We start from the raw sequence: 19,707 nt of genomic DNA, 5'->3' as shown, positions 1-19,707 counted from the left end.
AAATCCTCATGGCTGAAACTACTTCAGAGCTGCTTTCCCTGAGTCCCTGGTGCTCTGCCTCACCTTGGCACACAGAGCTTTGCTGCCCAGCCTGGGGGAACACAGGGAGCACCACCAGTGAGATGGACCTGCCAGCCAGGGACAGCTTCCACTGCAAGTGTCTCACACATTTCCCATAATCAAACAATTTTCATTTGCTCTCAGGTGTCACATAGACCAACAAAAGCGATCTTGTAATTACAGGGCTGTCTTGAATACGAGGGCTAATGCAGCAAACAAGGTTTAACAATGCCCTTGATAGCTATTAAAATAAAAAAAAAAATTGGTTTTTAGCCTTATGTGAACAGCAACCACAGACTGGTCTCATTCTCTGTAACTACCTTATTTTTCAAATACATGTATAAACTTACTTTTTTTGAAAAGAGGACAATTGTTCTATTTTATTACCATGTATTTGCTCCTCCAAAAGCAGAATCTTATTAGTGGATTCTGAGCTAACCAGCCGAGAGAAAGCTGAGAAAGGAATGTTTCCATGGCATATGCAATCCTCCACCACCCACTACTGTGGGTCCTGGATGTGAGGCAGAGAAAAGGACCAAATTATCTGCACTACACATTCCCACCTACCCAGAGCCATCTTCAAGCAGGGAGCAGAAATTGCCATAGACAATAAATCCTTAATTCTCCATCTCACTGAGCCAACATTTCCCAGATTATGAGGCATTCCTTTCATATGCAAATCCACAAATCACCTCCTGTGACAACTATGCCCACTAAAGTGCTCAGTATGGAAAAGACAGCCTGAACATCCCTGTCTCTGACTCTCTGCACAAACATAGGGCCACACACTCAGAGAAATCAAATGCCTTCCTTCTCCAAGAATACATAACCACACATCTTGATGGAAAAAACCAAAAAGTAGAAAACAGTTCAGTAAGAACAAACTTCTAAGTGTAAATGTGCTCATATTCAGCATTTTGAATTAGACTTTTTTTTTTTTTTTTCCAGCAGGAGTACAGCATTTTCAGCAAGTGTAAGAGTATCTAAGTTCTTATAAAGCATTCTAAAGCCTGGATGTTTCACTTCAAAGTGCAACCATCACAGCTGAATGCCTTCAGTTGTACTGCCCTGTTTGCTTAGTAAATCTGAATTCCTATGAAGGGATAATACATTAAAAATGAGTGAATTTATTTAAGCACCCCAAGTTCATGAGTGTGGGCTCTGTATCTCACGCCACAGCAGTGTTTGCTTTAGATTTGGGTAGAAAAGTCTTCATTGCTATCAGAGGGATACATGAAATTCCAGGGGTAGCAGTGTGTTAGGCAATTGCTTTCCTTAAGACCTGGTCGGAAACTCAGGAAAATATGCGTAAAAGGCTTGTATTAAATACATTAGTTCCTCTTTTACTTCCAAAGCATTGATGAGTAAGGGATCCAATTTATATATCAATTCTATTTAAATACTTGGTATCTAAGAACACCTGTCTTTAGAAATTACCCAACAAAGGAAATGGCCAATTCCCACTGGAAAAGGAAGGGAAGGAAAGCAGCTCACATGTTGGATAAAGGACTTCGTGACTCTCTGAGCTGGAAAAGCAGTTTGAGACTTCTTTGAGCAGGTTTGACACTGATCTCACACTCTGCAGCCTCTCTGGTAGGAGGAACTTCCATAACCCTCAGCCTTGGAACCCTCCACATTAGGATGCAAACATAATTTGGGGATTTGAAATACTCAATAACAGAATCCCTTGTGTCTCTTTCATCTGCACTGAAGAGGAGAAGACACTACTGCTCTATGTCAATTTTTAAAGTCTGAGAATTTTGAATATCACTGTAATTTTAATTTTTTCCCAGCCAAATTTCATTCTAACAGTAAGAAAGCATCTAGGAAGGGAAAACAATTAATTTAAAGGTAGACATGCTTCCTTCATGGCCTTAGTGACATGCAATAGGATTTGCATGTACTATTATCTTACATGCTTTAATGCCATCATTATTACTTTTATGTCAATGGGAATTAGTATATTTCCTTTGTTTTTCTTTTTTTCTGATTATCTGGCATTGCTGCAATGCTGAGCAAGGGCTGTAAATTTATATCTGTAAAAAATACATTAATTTTGGTCAAGTGGTAGGGCTGCATTTTGCCTCCATCCTGCCTCCCATTCCTGCAGGACCCTGGGCTGTGTCCCATTGCCTCTCAAACAAAATCCAGCAGGCCACCTAGGATGGCATCAAGGGGCCAAAATGCAAGGGCCTCTTGTAAGGAAGGACCAAGCCTGAATACCCAGGGCTCAGCCTGTATTAAATTATTACTGCATTTAAGCCAGCTCCTGAAGTAACTGGCAACTTACAACATTGATGCAATATACCATGTTGCTAATAATACTATTATATCAATATTCAACAGAAATCTTGACCACTGATGGGAAAATATGGATAAACATGCACATTAAGCAATTTCAAAGGATGAAAATATGACTGTTTCAACCCAGTATTGACTTCTGAGTACATTTTTATTACCCTTTTTCCAAAGCAGCAATGACTTATTGTCAGTGTTTTACATTGCTTTTTCCATCCTTCTATATAAACCATGTCTCTTTTCTTAAAATAAGAGTTGTGAAGAAATCCTAATGTAAGAACTGTGACCAAAGTTAATCCTTGCTCCTTAAAAAGAACGGTTTATATTTATATTATAATAATGCTAAAGCTTTTACTGTAATATTAACATAGAATGTTATTGCAGAATTAGTGATGCTTATATTCTTGTTAAAACAACAAACACTTGTTTTTCTTTTACAGGATATTGAAATTCCACTTAAAAAAATGTGTCCAATGTAAAAACAAAATAAAATGTAAAAGGAATCCTTCCAAATCTTCTGTAAAAGAAAATATATAAAATTAAACTGCACAATTTTCATTTCTGCACGCTCCTGAATACACTTGACATATGTAAGCACAAACATGGATGAAAATATTTCCAAAGGGGAAAGAACACATGCTCAGATATTACTTGGGAAAAAGATGCATTGAAATTCCTCTGTGATGAATAGACTTTTTTTTTTTTCTCCTCAGGGTGACCTCTACCTTCAGAATATGATGGTTTTATTATGATTAATAAATTTCATTTCCACAGAGGAAAGGAACAGTGTCAGCTTAAACTTAAAGCAAGTGGGTTTCTTTTTAAATGCTAATTTTTAAACACGCCCTTGCATGACACCAAATTTAGAAGCTCAGAAGGTTAGCAGAATAGATTCTGATTTCCAGGCTGAAAATAGGAAGAAGGATTTAAACTATATTGTCACACTGCAAATCAGTAAGCTGCTTCAGTCCCACACACACTGCCTTACTTGCTCACTGCTATGCCAGCCTGCTTACTCCTCATTACAATTAGTGGCATTTAAATGCTTTGTGATCATTTACACTGCAAATTATCATTCTAGGTAAACAACTTACTGAAATTTAGGACGTGCCAATGGTGAGGTGGTGAATAAATTAATAGTCGATGACATTCTCTGTGTATTTTACAGGATGACAAAACAAAGTATCCAAAGCAATATGCACAAATTCTTGTCTCAGAACACAGCTGATCAACAATTTTGATGCATCACTAACTACAACAAGGTATGCTCCTCTATTTTCCACTGTATCTGGGACAAGCATTCAGGACATCATGGGGAAAAAAATATGTTTGCTAACATACTGACACTGGTTCTTAAAAACTGGACAAACAACTTCCTGGGAAATAAGTGAGAAAAAACCCCAATGTAGCCATGCTAACTTCTATAAATGTAGCCACAAGCTATCCACCAATAGATGGCATGATCTTTACTTATGCTATGACTTAATCTCTTCAATCATTTACAGCAGAGGCTTTCAAAATGCCAAAATACTACATAAAAGGACAATTTGTTGTTCATTGATCAAATTTTTATAAAAAGTGATTTATAAAGGGAAATGGTAGGATTTATTTTTTCAGTGCCTTGGAAAGGGAGTATCTTTCTAAATAATCAGTAGTAGGTGTTGTTGAAGTCTCTAAAAATTGGGAAATTCTGTGCCTCTGATCATAAATGCCATTTCAGGATTTTAAATTCTTTAGTAGTATGGCTGCATTTCCATACACATCTGGGACAGACAGTGGAGCTCCAATACTGGAGACATTTAGAAGCTCCTAAATAACATACACACTAACTAATAAGGAAAAATTCACCACATAAAATATGAACCGAGTTAACACACTTTCCTCAAGTGATTTGAGAAGTATAGAAGGAGAATATCCAAGAATTTGATAAACTTATTTTACTTATTATTAACTGCCCTCCATTTTTTCAAATCTAATATTGCTGGAGGAACTAGAGAAAATTATGAACCTGTTTAAGAGGTACAAAGAGAGGAGTTAAAACTTGCTCACTACTTCAGATCAAACTCTGACCTCAGCCATATTACAAGCAAATCCTGTGTGTCACTGGGAAGCTCATCTTTCTAACTTTTCCCCAATATCATCCACTCTTTACCCACTTTATTGCAATTGAACAATCAAGTAATAAAATTCCTTCTGGAAGGAATACAAGAAAAGCAAGGGTTACCTGGCCTTAATACCACATAAATGCAGAAATTATTCCAATAACTAACTTGGTGCCCTTCCCCTTGGTCACAGAACTAGGATGATCCCAAGAAAGATGACACCAGCAGCACAGCTCCTCCCTGTACACACCAGTCACAAACCACACTGCTGAACAGTATTTTGGGCTCAGTGGCTCAAACCTGTTCAGCAGGGGTAGCCCTTTAACCTAAAATTCATCCCACTGTGGTAGGATGGTGTCTGCTTGTGGTGTTCGAAGATTGTGCAAACAATGAATTAACTTCATTTTAGATATTAACACCAAGGGACTGTGGGCATTTCAGGCACCTGATAACCAACAGGTCTCTCTCTAACTCAGAAGGCAACGGACAAAGATGTCTCTGAAGTTTTTACTTAAGATCAAGAAAACTGAAATCTGCTGATAAAAACAACTTCCAGGCATTTGCCTTGATTGGAAAGGTTAAGAATGCTGAAATTCTCCTTGCCAAGTGTTGAATGCACGCTATCAAACGCTGAGGTCACTGTACAAGGCAGGACCATCACATACTTTATTCATAGCATTCTCCTCTTCCATGACCTACAATGTGCTACAGATTTGTGATGTGGAGCAGAGTAAGAATTGGGAAGTGACAGGCAGCACAATAAAGAGTGGAGCTTCAAGGTGTTCTGGAGGGCTGAACTCCTGTGTGCCTGCAGAGCCATAAGGGATTTTATCACTATAGTACTAACACATCCCTAGGTTTTCTCAGAAACTTGACCAGGGTCTACCATGGGTACAGGGCAATAATGAAAGGTTTCCATGAAAGGATGTTCATAAATACGTCATTGACAAAATATTAAAAGCATTGTTTACTTTTTCCTGCAAGTTGGGGAAAAGAGAAAGTAGAGAAGCCTATGCAGACTTTTCTGTAGAGATGAATTTCCAATTCTTGGCTGTTTACTTATTTATGTTACCTCTCAGTTTGGCCAGTTAATTTCCTTGCTAATTGACAGGCATGTTTTGCAGAAGTTCCACTGATGCTCAGATGTGGTTTTAATTTTGCTTCTGTTTGCTAGCCTGTATCTTCTTTTAAAATTTGTGAGATGTTTGCAGCCAGCCAAAGCTGAGCTGCCATCTTCTAGAACATTTCAATGAACATGACTGATACTGGTTAATTTGCAGAAACATAGAAGGGTAACAAACACCAGAACAGGTGACTTTCTCCTAAGCTGATGCTGGATAACTGCAAACTGGAGCAATCCTAGGCACAGATCTCAGCTTAAGAGCTCTCATTTAGTTTCAGTCTTGCTGTGTGGATTCACACCAGGGTGGGAATTGAAGGCAATGCCTAGTCAAAAGTCAAACAGAATTCTATGCACCACCACATTTCTGTGTAGCTTCTAGCCAAGAAACTTGAATTTTTTATAAACTTCATTAAAAAAAGCCACTGGGAAATCTGAGGCTTGCCATCAGGTGACACCTAAACCCAACTCTATTCCAATGAAAAGAAAGCATTTCTCAGGTCTGTAAAACACTTTCTTATTACTATTGCTGTTATATTTAGGGCAATAAAGCTTGAAGAAATTCTTACAAGTGCAATAATAAATATACTGGGTACATTATTTATAAAATTTTAAAGCAGTCTTTTGTGATCAGGTATAAAGTTCTGCAACCATAGCGTTGTTTTATGCGTTATTTATAGCATTGTTTTATTTATTTGCAATGTGATAATCTCCAGATATTAAAACTGAATCCTTGCTCATTTAATGGAGTTGTATACAGGCATCCATACATGCACACACACAACTCATCTTTCATGTGCTCTATTTTTAGCCTACCAGAGAAAAACCAATCTAATTGCTTCATTAAAATCCAGCCCAGGTGATGCACACGTGCCTACAGGCACTTGTTGAGGAGAAACACAGATTATTCACTATTTCTGTTATCAAAGGAGCTTCACATTGCAAATCCTCCATTTACAAATGACAGGACCTCAGCTTTCCTTAATCTGGTGGTGCTGTCACGTTTGAGCAGCCATGCGAACTGACCCAGAACCGCGAGCACCGGGCGGGCAAGCTGGCACACAGACACTGACAGCCAGGGCTGACAAAAAGGGATTCATCAAACCTCATCAAAGGACAACAGAGCATAATCAGAGTGTTTACTGATTTTTATCAACTGGCCCAATGGCTGAACATCTTCAGCACGCAACTACCCAGAGCAGTAAAAGCTGTGACAAATGGAATTCCGTGTAAGGAACTATTTATAGCAGCAGTAAATGCAAGTTTAAACTGCCAACATAAAGGACACTAGAATTTATAGAAGTAGTTTAATTTTGTGCATTAGTGCAACATTTCCTAGTCTTTCCAGAGCAAAAACTTCAGTATCTGCCATTTTTCACAGGGAACAGCAGTACAGCCTTAAATAAATACTACAACAGAAACCATACAGATGCTGCTTCATCTTCATTTTTTATTTGATTAGCAGAAGAGCATAGCATAATAATAAAAGCCTGTCACTGAAAATGGGTATTTTCCCAAACCGCTTCATGAAATGAAGTCAAACCCATTGGCAGCAATAGTAAAAGGGAAGAACCTCTCTCAACTGAGCATATGTCTTCACACAGTAATTCTAACGGGCTGAAGAAACACCTCTCAAGCTGCATTCTTCCAAAGAGTTTGGATTGAATTCTTTCAAATTCCATTCTAAGAGGATGATCTAATCACTATCTCCCACCAGACACATGAACAGGTCAATGAGATGCATGCAAATTTGTCTGGCAAAATTTTGACCAGCTGCAATTATTTATGTACCCACCCTGGCAGAGGTGGGATTGCCACAACAGGCACTGCAGCCATTCTAAGCCCTTCATCAAACATTAATTTGTTTTAAACCAGTATCTCCATATTTGCTATTGTTCAATGAATTCAATTTGTGGCAGTGTTAGTGCTGACAGGTTAATGATAGTATACAGGGAAATTGCAATGACTGGAGCAATTGCATTTGTTAAAAATGGCCAATATTCTCTTCAAATATTTCAATAGTACAAACCCCACGGTTTGCTTATTGAAGCTGCTTGCTTTTATTCAACATCTTTCCTGGAGTTATGAAGTTAAACCTTTCAAAATGTTTAATCTATTTTGGAGACTGTATCTTTCTCCAAATGGAGGTCAATAACTTAATTTATGACTGTCAACTTCTAAAGCTTTATAAAGCATTTCTTTTGCTTGCATGCAGGCACACACACATAGAATCCTTCCTCCTGGGACTGATTCTGCTCAAAAATGTAAATAAATACAGTCACAATTGGACAGGTGTTATATCCACTTCCACCATACTTCATTCCAAATTCAGCTTTATATAAACCCTTGCCTTTCTCTCTGTTATTTCAAAATCATAAACTGCAAATACACTTGGGAGAAAAATAATACCAAGCATGCATCAACACTGGATTTTTTTTTTTTTTTTTTTGCTTCTACATAAAGGCTGGATATAGTTAAAAACTGGAAGAGGAGAGAGAGATAATATAAATATAAAATAATAACCCTGTTCCATTTTTACACAAAAAAACATAAAATGTCATTTGCATGTACATGTGAGAATGCACTTGCAAAAGACACTAAAAATGCTTTTTATATCCAAACTATGAATTTTGATGTTACAAAACCTAAAAGAGGAAAAAGATATTATATTGAGCACAGATTTGAAAAAATCACTAAGAATGCTAAAGCTGCCAAATGAACAATGTTCTGCAACCAACAAGTAAATAAGCCACAGGTTTATTCTGGGTCTCATTCTGGGTCTCATTCTCTGATTTATCCAGAGACTGACAGGGCAGCTGCCCATTGCCCCCATCAGACAAGAACTCCAGGATTAATTCTCCCCTAGTGCAGCTATAGTCAGGAATTTGCTAAAGGAAGGTCCTCAGAGATCCTTGTTAAAATTCCATGATCAAACCAAGAGGAGTTTCTCATAGTTTCCCTGTCTCTGTTCTACTTCAGATCTGCTTGCAAACCCTTTAATCATGTCTGCCAGAGAAGATCTATCCCAGAAGTGCAGAACTTCTCCTCTGAACAGTAATTATTTTTAGCCTCAGAATGCACTGGATGCAATGAAGAGTGAAATGCTTTTAAATTTCCCATGGAAGGATCCTTCTGTCAGATAGCTGAGGAGGTTTCCCTCTGTAATGTGCATTCAGGAACGGACAGAGATGCACAAATAGAAATGTGTTTATGGACACAAATTGCTCATTAACACATTTATCTACTCAAGATTACTTTATTCCCAAATAAAAATAGATACCATGTGGTTGAGGGCTAAGTATCCTCTGGCAGGAATGATGAAGGATTGAGAAGAAAAGTGTGAATATTACTAGCAGAACCACCCAAGACGTCCCATTTCCAATTGATGATCAAGTTCCAACCAAAGCTTTACTTTTTGCATATTACTATTTGAAATCCACAAACACACCCATCCTTTACAGGGAGGAAATACAAATGTACATATACTCACATTTCAAACATTGAGCATGTTTATAAGTATCTTCACTTGATATCAACTTTACAAACACAGTGGAATTACTGTCATTGAGCTTAGGAGCACTAAAAAAGCACTATAAAATCATACTGTAGGTGTTTTGCATGCATCTGAAAAACCATAGGAAGGTTAGTTTTGGTTCTCAAAGTATCTCTATGTTTGCTCCATGTATTAAAGCATAAAACATCAGAAAATAAAAATAGTTGAAAGTCAACTTACAAATCCAAAAGACCAAATTCAACTTTAGCAATTTGAATCGCAGGAATACGGGCTGGAGAATTACTTTTTTATGAAGCCAAAAGTCATTTAAATTCTATTACTGAAACTTAGGTATATAAGAAACAGCAGATAAAGGTTTTCATCACCTTCCTCCTTTATATTTAGTCAAAAAAAAAGTTACCTACAGTCACCTGTGATGGATGTGTTTATCAAATGCTCAAAACCATGCCTAGCAAAAATACCTTACTGTTGAATCAATTCAACATAGGTAATCAACTGGTAAACTGAAAAGTTTTAATAAGTACACATAGAGATCCATTTCCTTTTATGTAAAGTTCACTGAAGGCACTTATAAATTAAATTTATATTTTATATAAATAATATATTTTTGATTGGAATTCTAAAAAAGTCGTATATGGAACATCTGTAGTAAAGTCTTGGGCACTTAAACTGTGCCTGAATTGAGAGAGAAAAATTTCTTTACCAGAACAAGAATTATTACTTAGAAGGGTTCACTTTGCAAAACTGGACCCACAGACCCCGCATCCAACTCAAGAATTACAAGTTTAAAAATGCTAAAATAAATATTTTATTCTTACTTAGCAAAGCTTAGATTTACAATTATCAGCCTCCCTACCACAGCTCACTTCAATGAAGAGCTGAGCAGGAAGCTCAAGTGAAATAACCAAAGCCAAAATCCAAGTTGAGTGATATGAAGAATGTGACAAATGTTGGCTTCTCAAAATGTATTTACTTCATAATTTATAGGACTTGGAAAAATCTATCTTAAATCAGGTTTTACTACAGAAGAACTTTTCAGATTACCACCAAAAGTGCTATATAGAGATTAAGACAATTTTAGCATATTTGGGTTTATCTATGATCATCTTTTCCATAAATAAATGTTCTCTATTTGTTTCTATGTGATAATCATAAACAGAAATCTCGTCACCTTTCATTTATTTCTGCTAATATAAAACTCTATCAGCAAACACCTCTTAATACCAACATTTGATTTCACACTATATACCCTGTCATCCTTCAATATGAGAAGTTCTATGAACCCGATTTTTTGCACATTATTTGCAGAATAAGTCCCAGCACTATTACTATTTATTTTAGCCTTTTGATTTCTTATGTAGCAACATAACACCATCCTTACCTGAATTAAGACTAAGCTTGTTCAAACTCTATTGCTTAAAAGAGAGAAAACCTCTTGGCATATTCAATATATTTAAATAATATAAATAAACCTTTTAAAAACATTGTTCATTCTTCTGTACCCATGGCTTACAACATGATAGCATATGGACACTTTTTACTTACTAGAGAGCGATCCTCTGAGGGCACAGACCCTCTCTCCCACTATCTCATCCATAGGATAGACTTTGTGAGTGCTTTAGGGTCTGCAATACCCTCGTGGGCATCATTTTGCCCCCAACAAGTTGAAAAGAAAATTGTTACATCTATAGCACTTACAATGTCCTGCACACATCTAAGCCTTGGCTCTTCTCACCACTTCTCTTCGGTTAGACTTCTGAAAGTCACACTCCTGAAGCTTTTATCAGAAGGTTTAACATATCCTTACACTCTAGGCCATACCATAAACTGGAAACAAAACACCAAAGTCAGCAAAATAACCTAACGGCTTTTATAAGGCAGAACCTATAGGCTGAAGCTATAAATTCATTAAACTATCCCCAAGATTTATACACTATGGACTTTCCTAGGCTTTGTCTTACGATTAAATGCAGCATGTGAAAAAGGATATTGAGACCTGGATGGATGCATCAAGAAGTATCAATGATTGTTACCTGCAGAGGTGTTACAAGAAATTTCATCTGCTGCAACGAAGACGAATTGATTTCTGCAAGAGAAGATAAAATTCACAATACTGCTTGCTGACTGGGAAATGTGCTAGCTGCCAATTGACTTGATGTTTACAGATGGGGTAGGGGAAGGGTGTTTAATTTTAATGAATGTAGCAAGAAAAAGTGTTGAGTACTATAGAGTTTATAAGGATCATGAGGTAGACATGCTGGGATCTTTCAAATGAAATAATGGTGACATTTGGATATGGACTATGTACAAACTCTTGCATTGGAAGCTTCATGTTTAGTGTTACAGATATATGTCAATATATTTATGAAGTCTAATAAAAATAAAACAATATATTGATATTAAAGGGCACTACTGCAAAATATGTAAAAAGCGCTTTTGAAAAAAAATTAAATTGCAATTTACTTTTTGCATCTGAAAGGAGGATATTGAAATTAAAATATTTTGATTTTTCTATGTCTAATATGACTGCAATCAGAAAACTAATTTTCTGCTATTTATTAAAAAAATGACATAGTATATTCTCATATACTGTCATCCAAATACATGAAAAAGTCTTTTTCAGAATCTTAGGAGAATAAGCTAGAGATATAATTTAATATCAACCTTCTCTTGCAAAATTCTTTTTTAAACCAGTAACATAAAAAGAGAAACTCTAAATGCATTAGTATTTCAAAATGCAGAAAACTTCATTATGGCCCAAATCCTGTTTGTCCTTTCTGAAATCTAGGCAACCAGGATTTGTGTTAGTGGAAACCATGTTGAAGGATTAACATCCAATGATTCCTCTATTGCATACACACAGCTGCCTCGGGGTATTTCTGTGTTGGGCAGGGTTAATGAACCCCAATGCAGAGTTAACACCCAGATGTGGTTTCCTCCCAGCCCCTGCAGTGCCAGGCACAGCAAAAACCTGACCCTGAGCTTTGCACAGCCTTAATGCCAGCCTAACAGCCAGGAGCCAAAGGATGCAGGCTAAGGAGTGCCTGGGAAAACAGCTCTGCAAGCTTTGAGTGCTGAGCATCCTGCAGGAAACACCATGCAGCAGCAAACATCCCTCAGGGGCAGCAAAACCTGCAGGAGTGGAGCCCTAAGGGAGCAAAATCTATTTCCATTACTTCACCTCGAGTGTATCAAGAGATTTGAAATTCTCGTTTAGAAATCTGTGAACCTTGTTACTTAGAGGTTCACATTCTGAAGGGGGAAAAAAAAATAAATCCAAACCAAAACAAGGGATCTGCAATCTGTACTGCAGGGATAGGATTGCATAGGTCCAAAAGCAGATCATTTCCTCTGCCCTAGCAGAAATACTGACACTGGTGAGCTTAGTGATCAAATTGCACATTCTAGCATTTTCATCTGTTCATTAAGTTCAATTAACAGCTTTGCTCTTTATTTTGTCATCTGCAACAGTTTCAGGAGCTAATGAGATTTACCTAACAAGTAATGCTAAATACACAAATTAAGAACAAAAAACAAAATAAAGGGGGATAAATTTTACATTATAAATACAGAGCTACTCCGTATTTCACAGGTAGCATAATTTGTCACTGTATTTACTACTACCACCTCTGTGATAATTACAGACAGGGAAAGTTAGAGCCAGTAGCTATGCAGATTTACCAGCTACTGTTTCACAGAAAATCCTTCTGGCTCATTTCTGTGAAGTTGTTAAACTGCCCTCTCATCTAAATGAAAAGATCACTTTTCCTTAAAAACTGCCTCTAAAGTGGTTACTGAGAAGTTCCTTTTGTTCCTCTCAGTTCAGAACACTGGAACATTTAGCCACAGAGTCTCTATTTTCAGATGCTAAAATACAGAATTATCTGCAAGAGTAATATGCTAGTACTTCCAGGAAGACCCCAGAACACTAATGCAAGTTGTCCTTCAGAATGAAAAATATTATTTAAACTGTTCTGAAATCTTACTCCTTTTTTACCAAGTCTTTGCTAATTGCTGGGAAAAAAAATAATTAAAAAAAAATTAAATAAACCCAAAGTGATACCTATTTAAAATAACAACTACTATAAACATCTCTTGTTATACTGCTTCATAGGAAGGAAATGTTTTGCTTTTATAAAATGAATTTCACAACTCCACACATAACTTTTAAAAGTATGAAGTTACATATCGGTCAGCATAGCCACTGTGAGAATGAAAAGCCTAGAGACTGGAGTCCAATAAGTCAGTTCAGTATTTTATAACTAATTAGGTGTTATTTGCAGCAATTCCTGGAAATTCTTAAGCACTTTGATGGCTTTAATGCTCTTACAGTGGCAGGATTTACTTAGCTGAATTCCATAATGTTGTTTACATAGATTCAGAGGGGAAATTGCGCATCAGAGACATCACAGATATCCCAGCTGATACAGGTACAGCAAGGGTTAATCCTCTCTGTGTAGCTGATGGCTACAGCAAGGGTTAATCCTCTGTGTGAGCAGCCCCAGAGGCTGCAGAAGGAGCCCTTAGGAGTGAAGCTGGCTCTGTGGGGCACCAATCCCTCCTGTCCTAAAGCAGGAAGGGAGCAGAGATGCCAAAGGACAGCTCACCTTGCCCAGTCCCCTGCAAACGTGGAGTGTTCCCTTTAAAGGGCAATTCTCTGCACTAGCTCTGTCGAGCATATAAGGCTTGAAAATCTCACAAGGAAGATATGATGAAAATTCATGGTGCATTTTAGGCTGGTTTAGTGTTCCTCATCACTGCTGCACTTTAAATTATTCAAAAAGGTGCAGGAATTGTAAGCGGACCCAACTTTATTATACAATAAGCCCTGCTCAATTAAGATAGAGAATCACTTCCATAATTTAATTTGTGTATTAACAATGAAAGTATAGGACCAAATTTTTACTGTTCACTGGTTAATACTTCAGATGTAAAAGAACATAGATTTAGATAAAAGAAAACTTTTTTTTTAAATAAAATTTTAAAAGTTTTTACTGGCTGTGAGATCAAAAAAAAAAAAAAAAACCGAAACAAACCTGAAAAGATAACATGATAAATACATTGACCTGAATGTTGGATATATCCAGCCTTCCAAGTACTCACACCCTGGGCTCAGTGCAATGCTTTTAAGTGCAGGAGTGGCACCTTTTGGCAGTCTGAGCTCTCTGATGTCTCCCAGACGGTGTGGGGCAGGAATCTGTGCTGCTGGGACTCCAAATGGCTGGGTTCCATCCCAGCAGCTCCTTCCCAAGGGCAAACTCTGCATACTACTGCTTCTCTCAAGTCCATAGATCAATTTTTATATCTTCTAGCAAATTGAAAACTAACTCATTTTTTACCAGTATGGTAATAAAGATGGTTTTAAATTTTGAAAAAAAAAATGTTTAAACATTTGATATATATCCTGAATTCAAACAAGAACAGAAGGGGAAGACAACAGAAGTACTATTAAGTGATTTAGATGTGCTTTCTTCCTTGGGGTAGTTATTGAACCTGCATCACACCATCTTCAAAGGTTTGAATATGTTGTAATTTCCTCTGCTCCATTCCCTGTAGTCCCTGTGGCAGTAACAAATGTGTGCCTCCAGGGCCTCACATCTGACAGAGTCCTCTCTCTTTTGACACCTGCTCTTTCTATCCAGCAGACCTTTTCCATTTCCAATACATTACATGCTTGCTTTCTCTCTTCTTGAAAGTGTTTGGTGAAAACATGCCATACTATAGAAAAAAGATTTTATATATATTGAGGGGTTTAAATTCTTTAATCACTAGAGCCTAAGCCTTGCCCTTTCTATGGCTGTCTAATATACACAAGCACTTGTGTGAAGAAACACCTGACCCATAAGTGATCTGCCCACTTTACTAATGGAAAATTCAGAACCTGGAAGTGGAAGATAAGAAGAGATTCAGAGAATGGGTCTCAGACACTTTTTTTTATGACTTGGGGGAAGTAACTATCACAAAACACGATTCCAACCTAAGTTCAGAATAAACTGCTACCCTGAGTGCTTCCTCTAAAAGTTTCCATGAAGTCATCCCACCCTGGGGAAGGAGGAGCTCCTCTGTGTCTGCACAAGCCTCCCACCCCCTTTCTCTCCTGCAGTCACTGGCCCTGCTGCTCCCACGTGTTCAGAGCTCCCAGGTGTCTGGGAATTTATAAAATTAGGTCATTAGTGGTCAAAAACCTGTGCAGGACACACAGGGCCAGTGAGTGTTCTGTGTGCTCTCTCATCTCCCTAAAATGCTGTACAGCACTAGGACTTCTCACCAGTGTTTCACACAGCACACGATTGAGAACAAAACTTTCGCACACATCTAATTTCACCCATGACTCCCTGAAGTTTCCAATCCCTCCTCCTCAGCAGCACAGAGCTTCCTTAAAATGGAATACTAGAGGTCAAAGGGGATTTTAAGAGATTAATCACACTGGCTCTAGGAAATCTGAAATGTAAAAGAAATTATAATCCACTAACATACAATGATTATTCTTCATAGACCTGAATTCCTGGGCTTTGCTGACAAACGTAACAAAACTAGAAATAATTTTGCCTAACACAGAAGTTCAGACCCCCACCCAAAAATACAGCAACTGCTGAAAACAGTGCAGAGCCCAGAACATCAAAATTTAGGATGAAGGCAAACACAATATTGAGCAGAAGTTACAGTGGGAAGATTTCAACTATATTTAATACTTTTTCTGGTAGGACCATCATGGGATTGACAAACAAAGCCAGTATTTAGAACTCAGGGATCAGAATCTCAGCTGGTAAAATTGCTGCAGCATAACCAAAAGCACTGACTTCCCTACCTGGAGTTGTTCCACACCATATTCCCCATGCAGCAAGGGTTTTTCCCAGCAGTTATATGTGGTACATCTGTATATTTCTCCATTATATTATTAAAGCTATTGTAGATTTCCTTTGTGCTCTAAATGTTAAGACTTTGCTGGTTTTGTGAGGACTCTTATGTTGAGAGCTTTTTCACTATGAATTTCAATAGAGCTGACTGCTGGCTCTTTGAATGGTTTCTGCAATATTCAAGGATGGACCAAATTCCCCTTTATAATCATTGTATGAAGTCCTTCCCAACTCTTTCCTACTGGTGCCTTAAATTTAATTATCAAGGCTATCAAAGAATTTAAACTTTTTAATATTAGCATAATAACTATAATTAGAAGGTTGATTTTGCTATTATCATGCTTTATATTCCCATTATTGTAAGATCAAAGTACATTACTGAACCCATAGCATTTGAATCAACACAAAGACAACTAAACAACTTCACAGCCATACCTATAAGATATATTGAATAAAATAAGAATAGAACTATTAATAATTCATGTGGTATCAAGCTTCAACAACACTAAGAGTAACTTGTTTGACCTGATGTGCACTAGGAAGGTTATTAGACTAATTTCTTCAATGTCAGGTTCTTGTTTTCTGCAGAATTTCTTGTTCAACCTAACCAAGGATGATGCCAAGACAGAGAGGAAGATGTGGATATTTGGCTTTCACTGAGGTCCTCTGCTTTTTCCTTGAGTGATGCTTTCCCCATCACAAGACAATGCTCCCCTGCATCCATTATTCCTGACCATTTCTTTCCTGAAATTTTAAGGCAGGCCTTGGAAGCAGATAAAAGAAAACCCTGACTCAAAAGAACCAAGTGCAGCTATTTCTATAACTACTGCTGCATAGAAAACACTAAAGCTCATCAGCTCTTCCATCTGCCTGGGCTCAGCTGCCACTGCAGGAGGTGCTGTGTCCCCCTCACCTCCCCAGGTGTCCCAGAGTGTCTGAAATGGCCCTACAGCCCTGATCGAGGCAGCTCAGCCCAGCCCTTCACTGCTCTGCCACATCCATCACTCTGCATTGCTCTCAGCTACGTCCTCTTTGTGCTCAGTACAGGACATTTCTGTGTGCTTTAGCCAATGACAGGATGTCTCTACCAAAATTCAGTGCCAAAGGCAGCAGGAGAGAGAAAAGAAACAAAATCTCTCATTAAGTTTTGTCCTGCTACCAATCATACAACTTCTTGACAAGAAATAATGTCTTTTTATACCAAAAAGTACTTTTGCAATTGCAAAAAAATATGAAAATAAAAAAAATAAACCCCCAGCTCATCTAGAAACCAATGGAAATGTGCATCCCCAAGCCCAGTGATATGCCTGAATTATTTCATTTACTCAGAGAGAAAAAAAAAAACAACCAACCCAAAAATCTAAAGGGATTAAAAATACCTAAGGGGAAAAATGATCAACAGAAGGTGCTTTCTCATAATTTGTATTCTTATCTCAGGCTTTCCCCAGCAGATGGGCAGGCCTTTTTATTTAAGCCCTGGTGTAGAACTAGCTAAACAGCCCACTCAAATTCTGGAACAGAGATATTCCTTTTAGCACAGTCCAATAGTGCTGCACAGCAGATTGGAGGAATGTCCACCCTGCACTCAGGGTGGATACAATAATTCTGCCATGGCAGTGGCTTGGACACAAACCCCCCCTTCTCTGTCCTTCCATCAGCCCTCAGTATAAAGAAAATTTCTACCAAACACATGTAACCTTCCAACTTAGTACTGTTGTAAAAAAAAGCAAACCCTTATTTTTAATATATTGCCACAACGTGGACAACTTCTTGCATCAAAACCAGTGGGAAAATCTGTAGGTCTCTCAACTTTCATATTTTATATCTACAAATTATATTTCCTGATTTTTTTATTTTTTTTTTTTTTTAATCAGAGCTATACTAATAGACTTGGGTCTAACTCATATCACCTGCTGCATCAGTGGAATTTTCTGATGTATGATCATTCAATATATTATACCTAGTATGAAATGATTTGTTATTAATGATACAATACACAGAGTCCAAAGATTAATATTATTCTGCTAAAGGAACATATCATTTTTAAGCAAATCCGGACATTTTGAAGTAAAACCTAAACCTAAGAGGTGAAATTCTGAATACCACACAGCATTCTGTACCAGAATTCATACCAATCTCAGTGGCAGAACTGCTCTAAAATTATTGTCCTTTTAGTATGATTAACATAGTCTAGGCACTTAAATTAAATACTTGAGGAAGTAGTGCAGTAATTCTATTTCAGAAGTGCTCCATGTCAGCAACATAAATCGATGTCATTATGATCCAGGACTGCTAAATTAGGGCTATATTTGAAGTCTTAATATTTATATTTGAAAAATTTGTTTATTACTGTATTTTGGACATATTGTTTATTCTCTTTAGGGCAAAGAGGATTTTTAAGTCAGCCTTGCATAAATAATTAGTATTTTATTAACTAAAATACATGAAAAATAGAAATTTATTTAATTGGGGGATTTGTTCTTTTTGTATATCATGGCATTCTTAACATAATGCCTCAAAAACATACTTTATATTTGTTTCTGATTTCATAGCAATTATTACGGTTTACTAGTAGCCACCATTTTATCCACTATAACTTTTCTAATATACAGGGGTATAATTATGAACTTCAGCAACTATGAATAAAAATTCTTTCTCTTTACATTATATAAAGTTTGGACTTTACAAATGAGTTGACAGGATAATTTTTTTTCCTATTTTAACTAAAATACCATATACATGAAAACCTTGCCAGGATTCTTTAGGAATTCATTCAAGAACAACAAAACTAACTTTAGAAGCTGGTACATGTTTGGTTTACACAAAGTCCTTATTTACATTTTTTTCTTTTAATGCATGTATATTAAACACCCTACAGCAATTTTCACTGAAAAATTTTTTTAGGATACATGGATAAACATTCTATTCCCACTCCTGCAGTATTCTTACAATCTCATGTTTGCCTCAGGTGGGTTCCTAGAGTATCAGCAGCTTGACAAGCCCAAAGGAATATGAGAAAAAAAATCTATTAAATACCTAATCAAATGTTTTAGGCTCCTCAGAGGTGTGAAATGCTACAGTAAAAACATGCAAGAGTGTATATTTTCTCTTTCTTGATTAATTTCATCACCATTGCTATTTAAAGTTTGTTCTTCTAATACTTCATCACCTTGCCAGAGCACACAGCAAATGACACTAACCCATACAGACTCTATCCATGGCCTCCCAGTTTTATCAATAACATTTTATTCCTTTATCTTCTCTCTTCCTCTTCCACAGTGCTCTTAATTCCTCCTTGGTTTTAAAGCACTCAGGTTGACACCACTTGCAGCACGTTCTGATCTGCCTCTTTGTGGTCTATCAAGGCAATGATCTGAGAACTGAGCAGTGTGTAATTAGCCACTGACATGTCCAAAGGAGCTGTTATGGTCTATCCTGTCACAGGCAGTGACCCAATGGGCTGTAACAGTTTTGGTCTGCTGGAGCAGGAATCAATATTTTAGTAACTCCCCAACTCCGTATTTATCCACTCTGCTGGGTACAACACTGAAAAAATTTTAAAGTAGCACTTTCTTCCAATATCCTCTAAGAGCAAAGAAGTTTTTAGGAGCTAGTAATGAGATAATTCCTACTTTAAACATGTTAACCAGTCTTTTCCCCTTCCTCCTTTTAGAGAAAAGGTATGAAAATCCATCAAATTAATATATTCATAACGACAGTTATTTACTATGAGCTTCTACATTAGAATAAGGAACT

The 19,707-nt window shown here is 37.2% G+C and overlaps 1 protein-coding gene across 38 annotated transcripts in view; it reads right to left on the bottom strand.

The window, feature by feature from the left end:
• RBFOX1 (RNA binding fox-1 homolog 1) overlaps window positions 1–19,707 on the bottom strand; it is a 1,176,073-nt gene that overhangs the window by 3,281 nt on the left and 1,153,085 nt on the right. For 9 of the 38 annotated variants that reach the window (XM_054271122.1, XM_054271112.1, XM_054271096.1 and 6 more), the window contains one exon: window positions 11,128–11,180. The exons of the other annotated variants lie outside the window; for them this stretch is intronic. In XM_054271122.1, coding sequence (XP_054127097.1) covers window positions 11,128–11,180 — 53 coding nt within the window. The remainder of the gene's footprint in view (window positions 1–11,127; window positions 11,181–19,707) is intronic. 38 annotated transcript variants of the gene reach the window in all.

This window comes from Melozone crissalis, unplaced genomic scaffold, assembly GCF_028551555.1.
Source record: "Melozone crissalis strain CALT ecotype California unplaced genomic scaffold, PUWL_Pcris_2 ptg000012l_1, whole genome shotgun sequence".
Lineage (NCBI taxonomy): Eukaryota > Metazoa > Chordata > Aves > Passeriformes > Passerellidae > Melozone > Melozone crissalis.
Note: the sequence above shows the minus strand (reverse complement) of the source record. Positions and strands in the feature narration are given on the sequence as shown.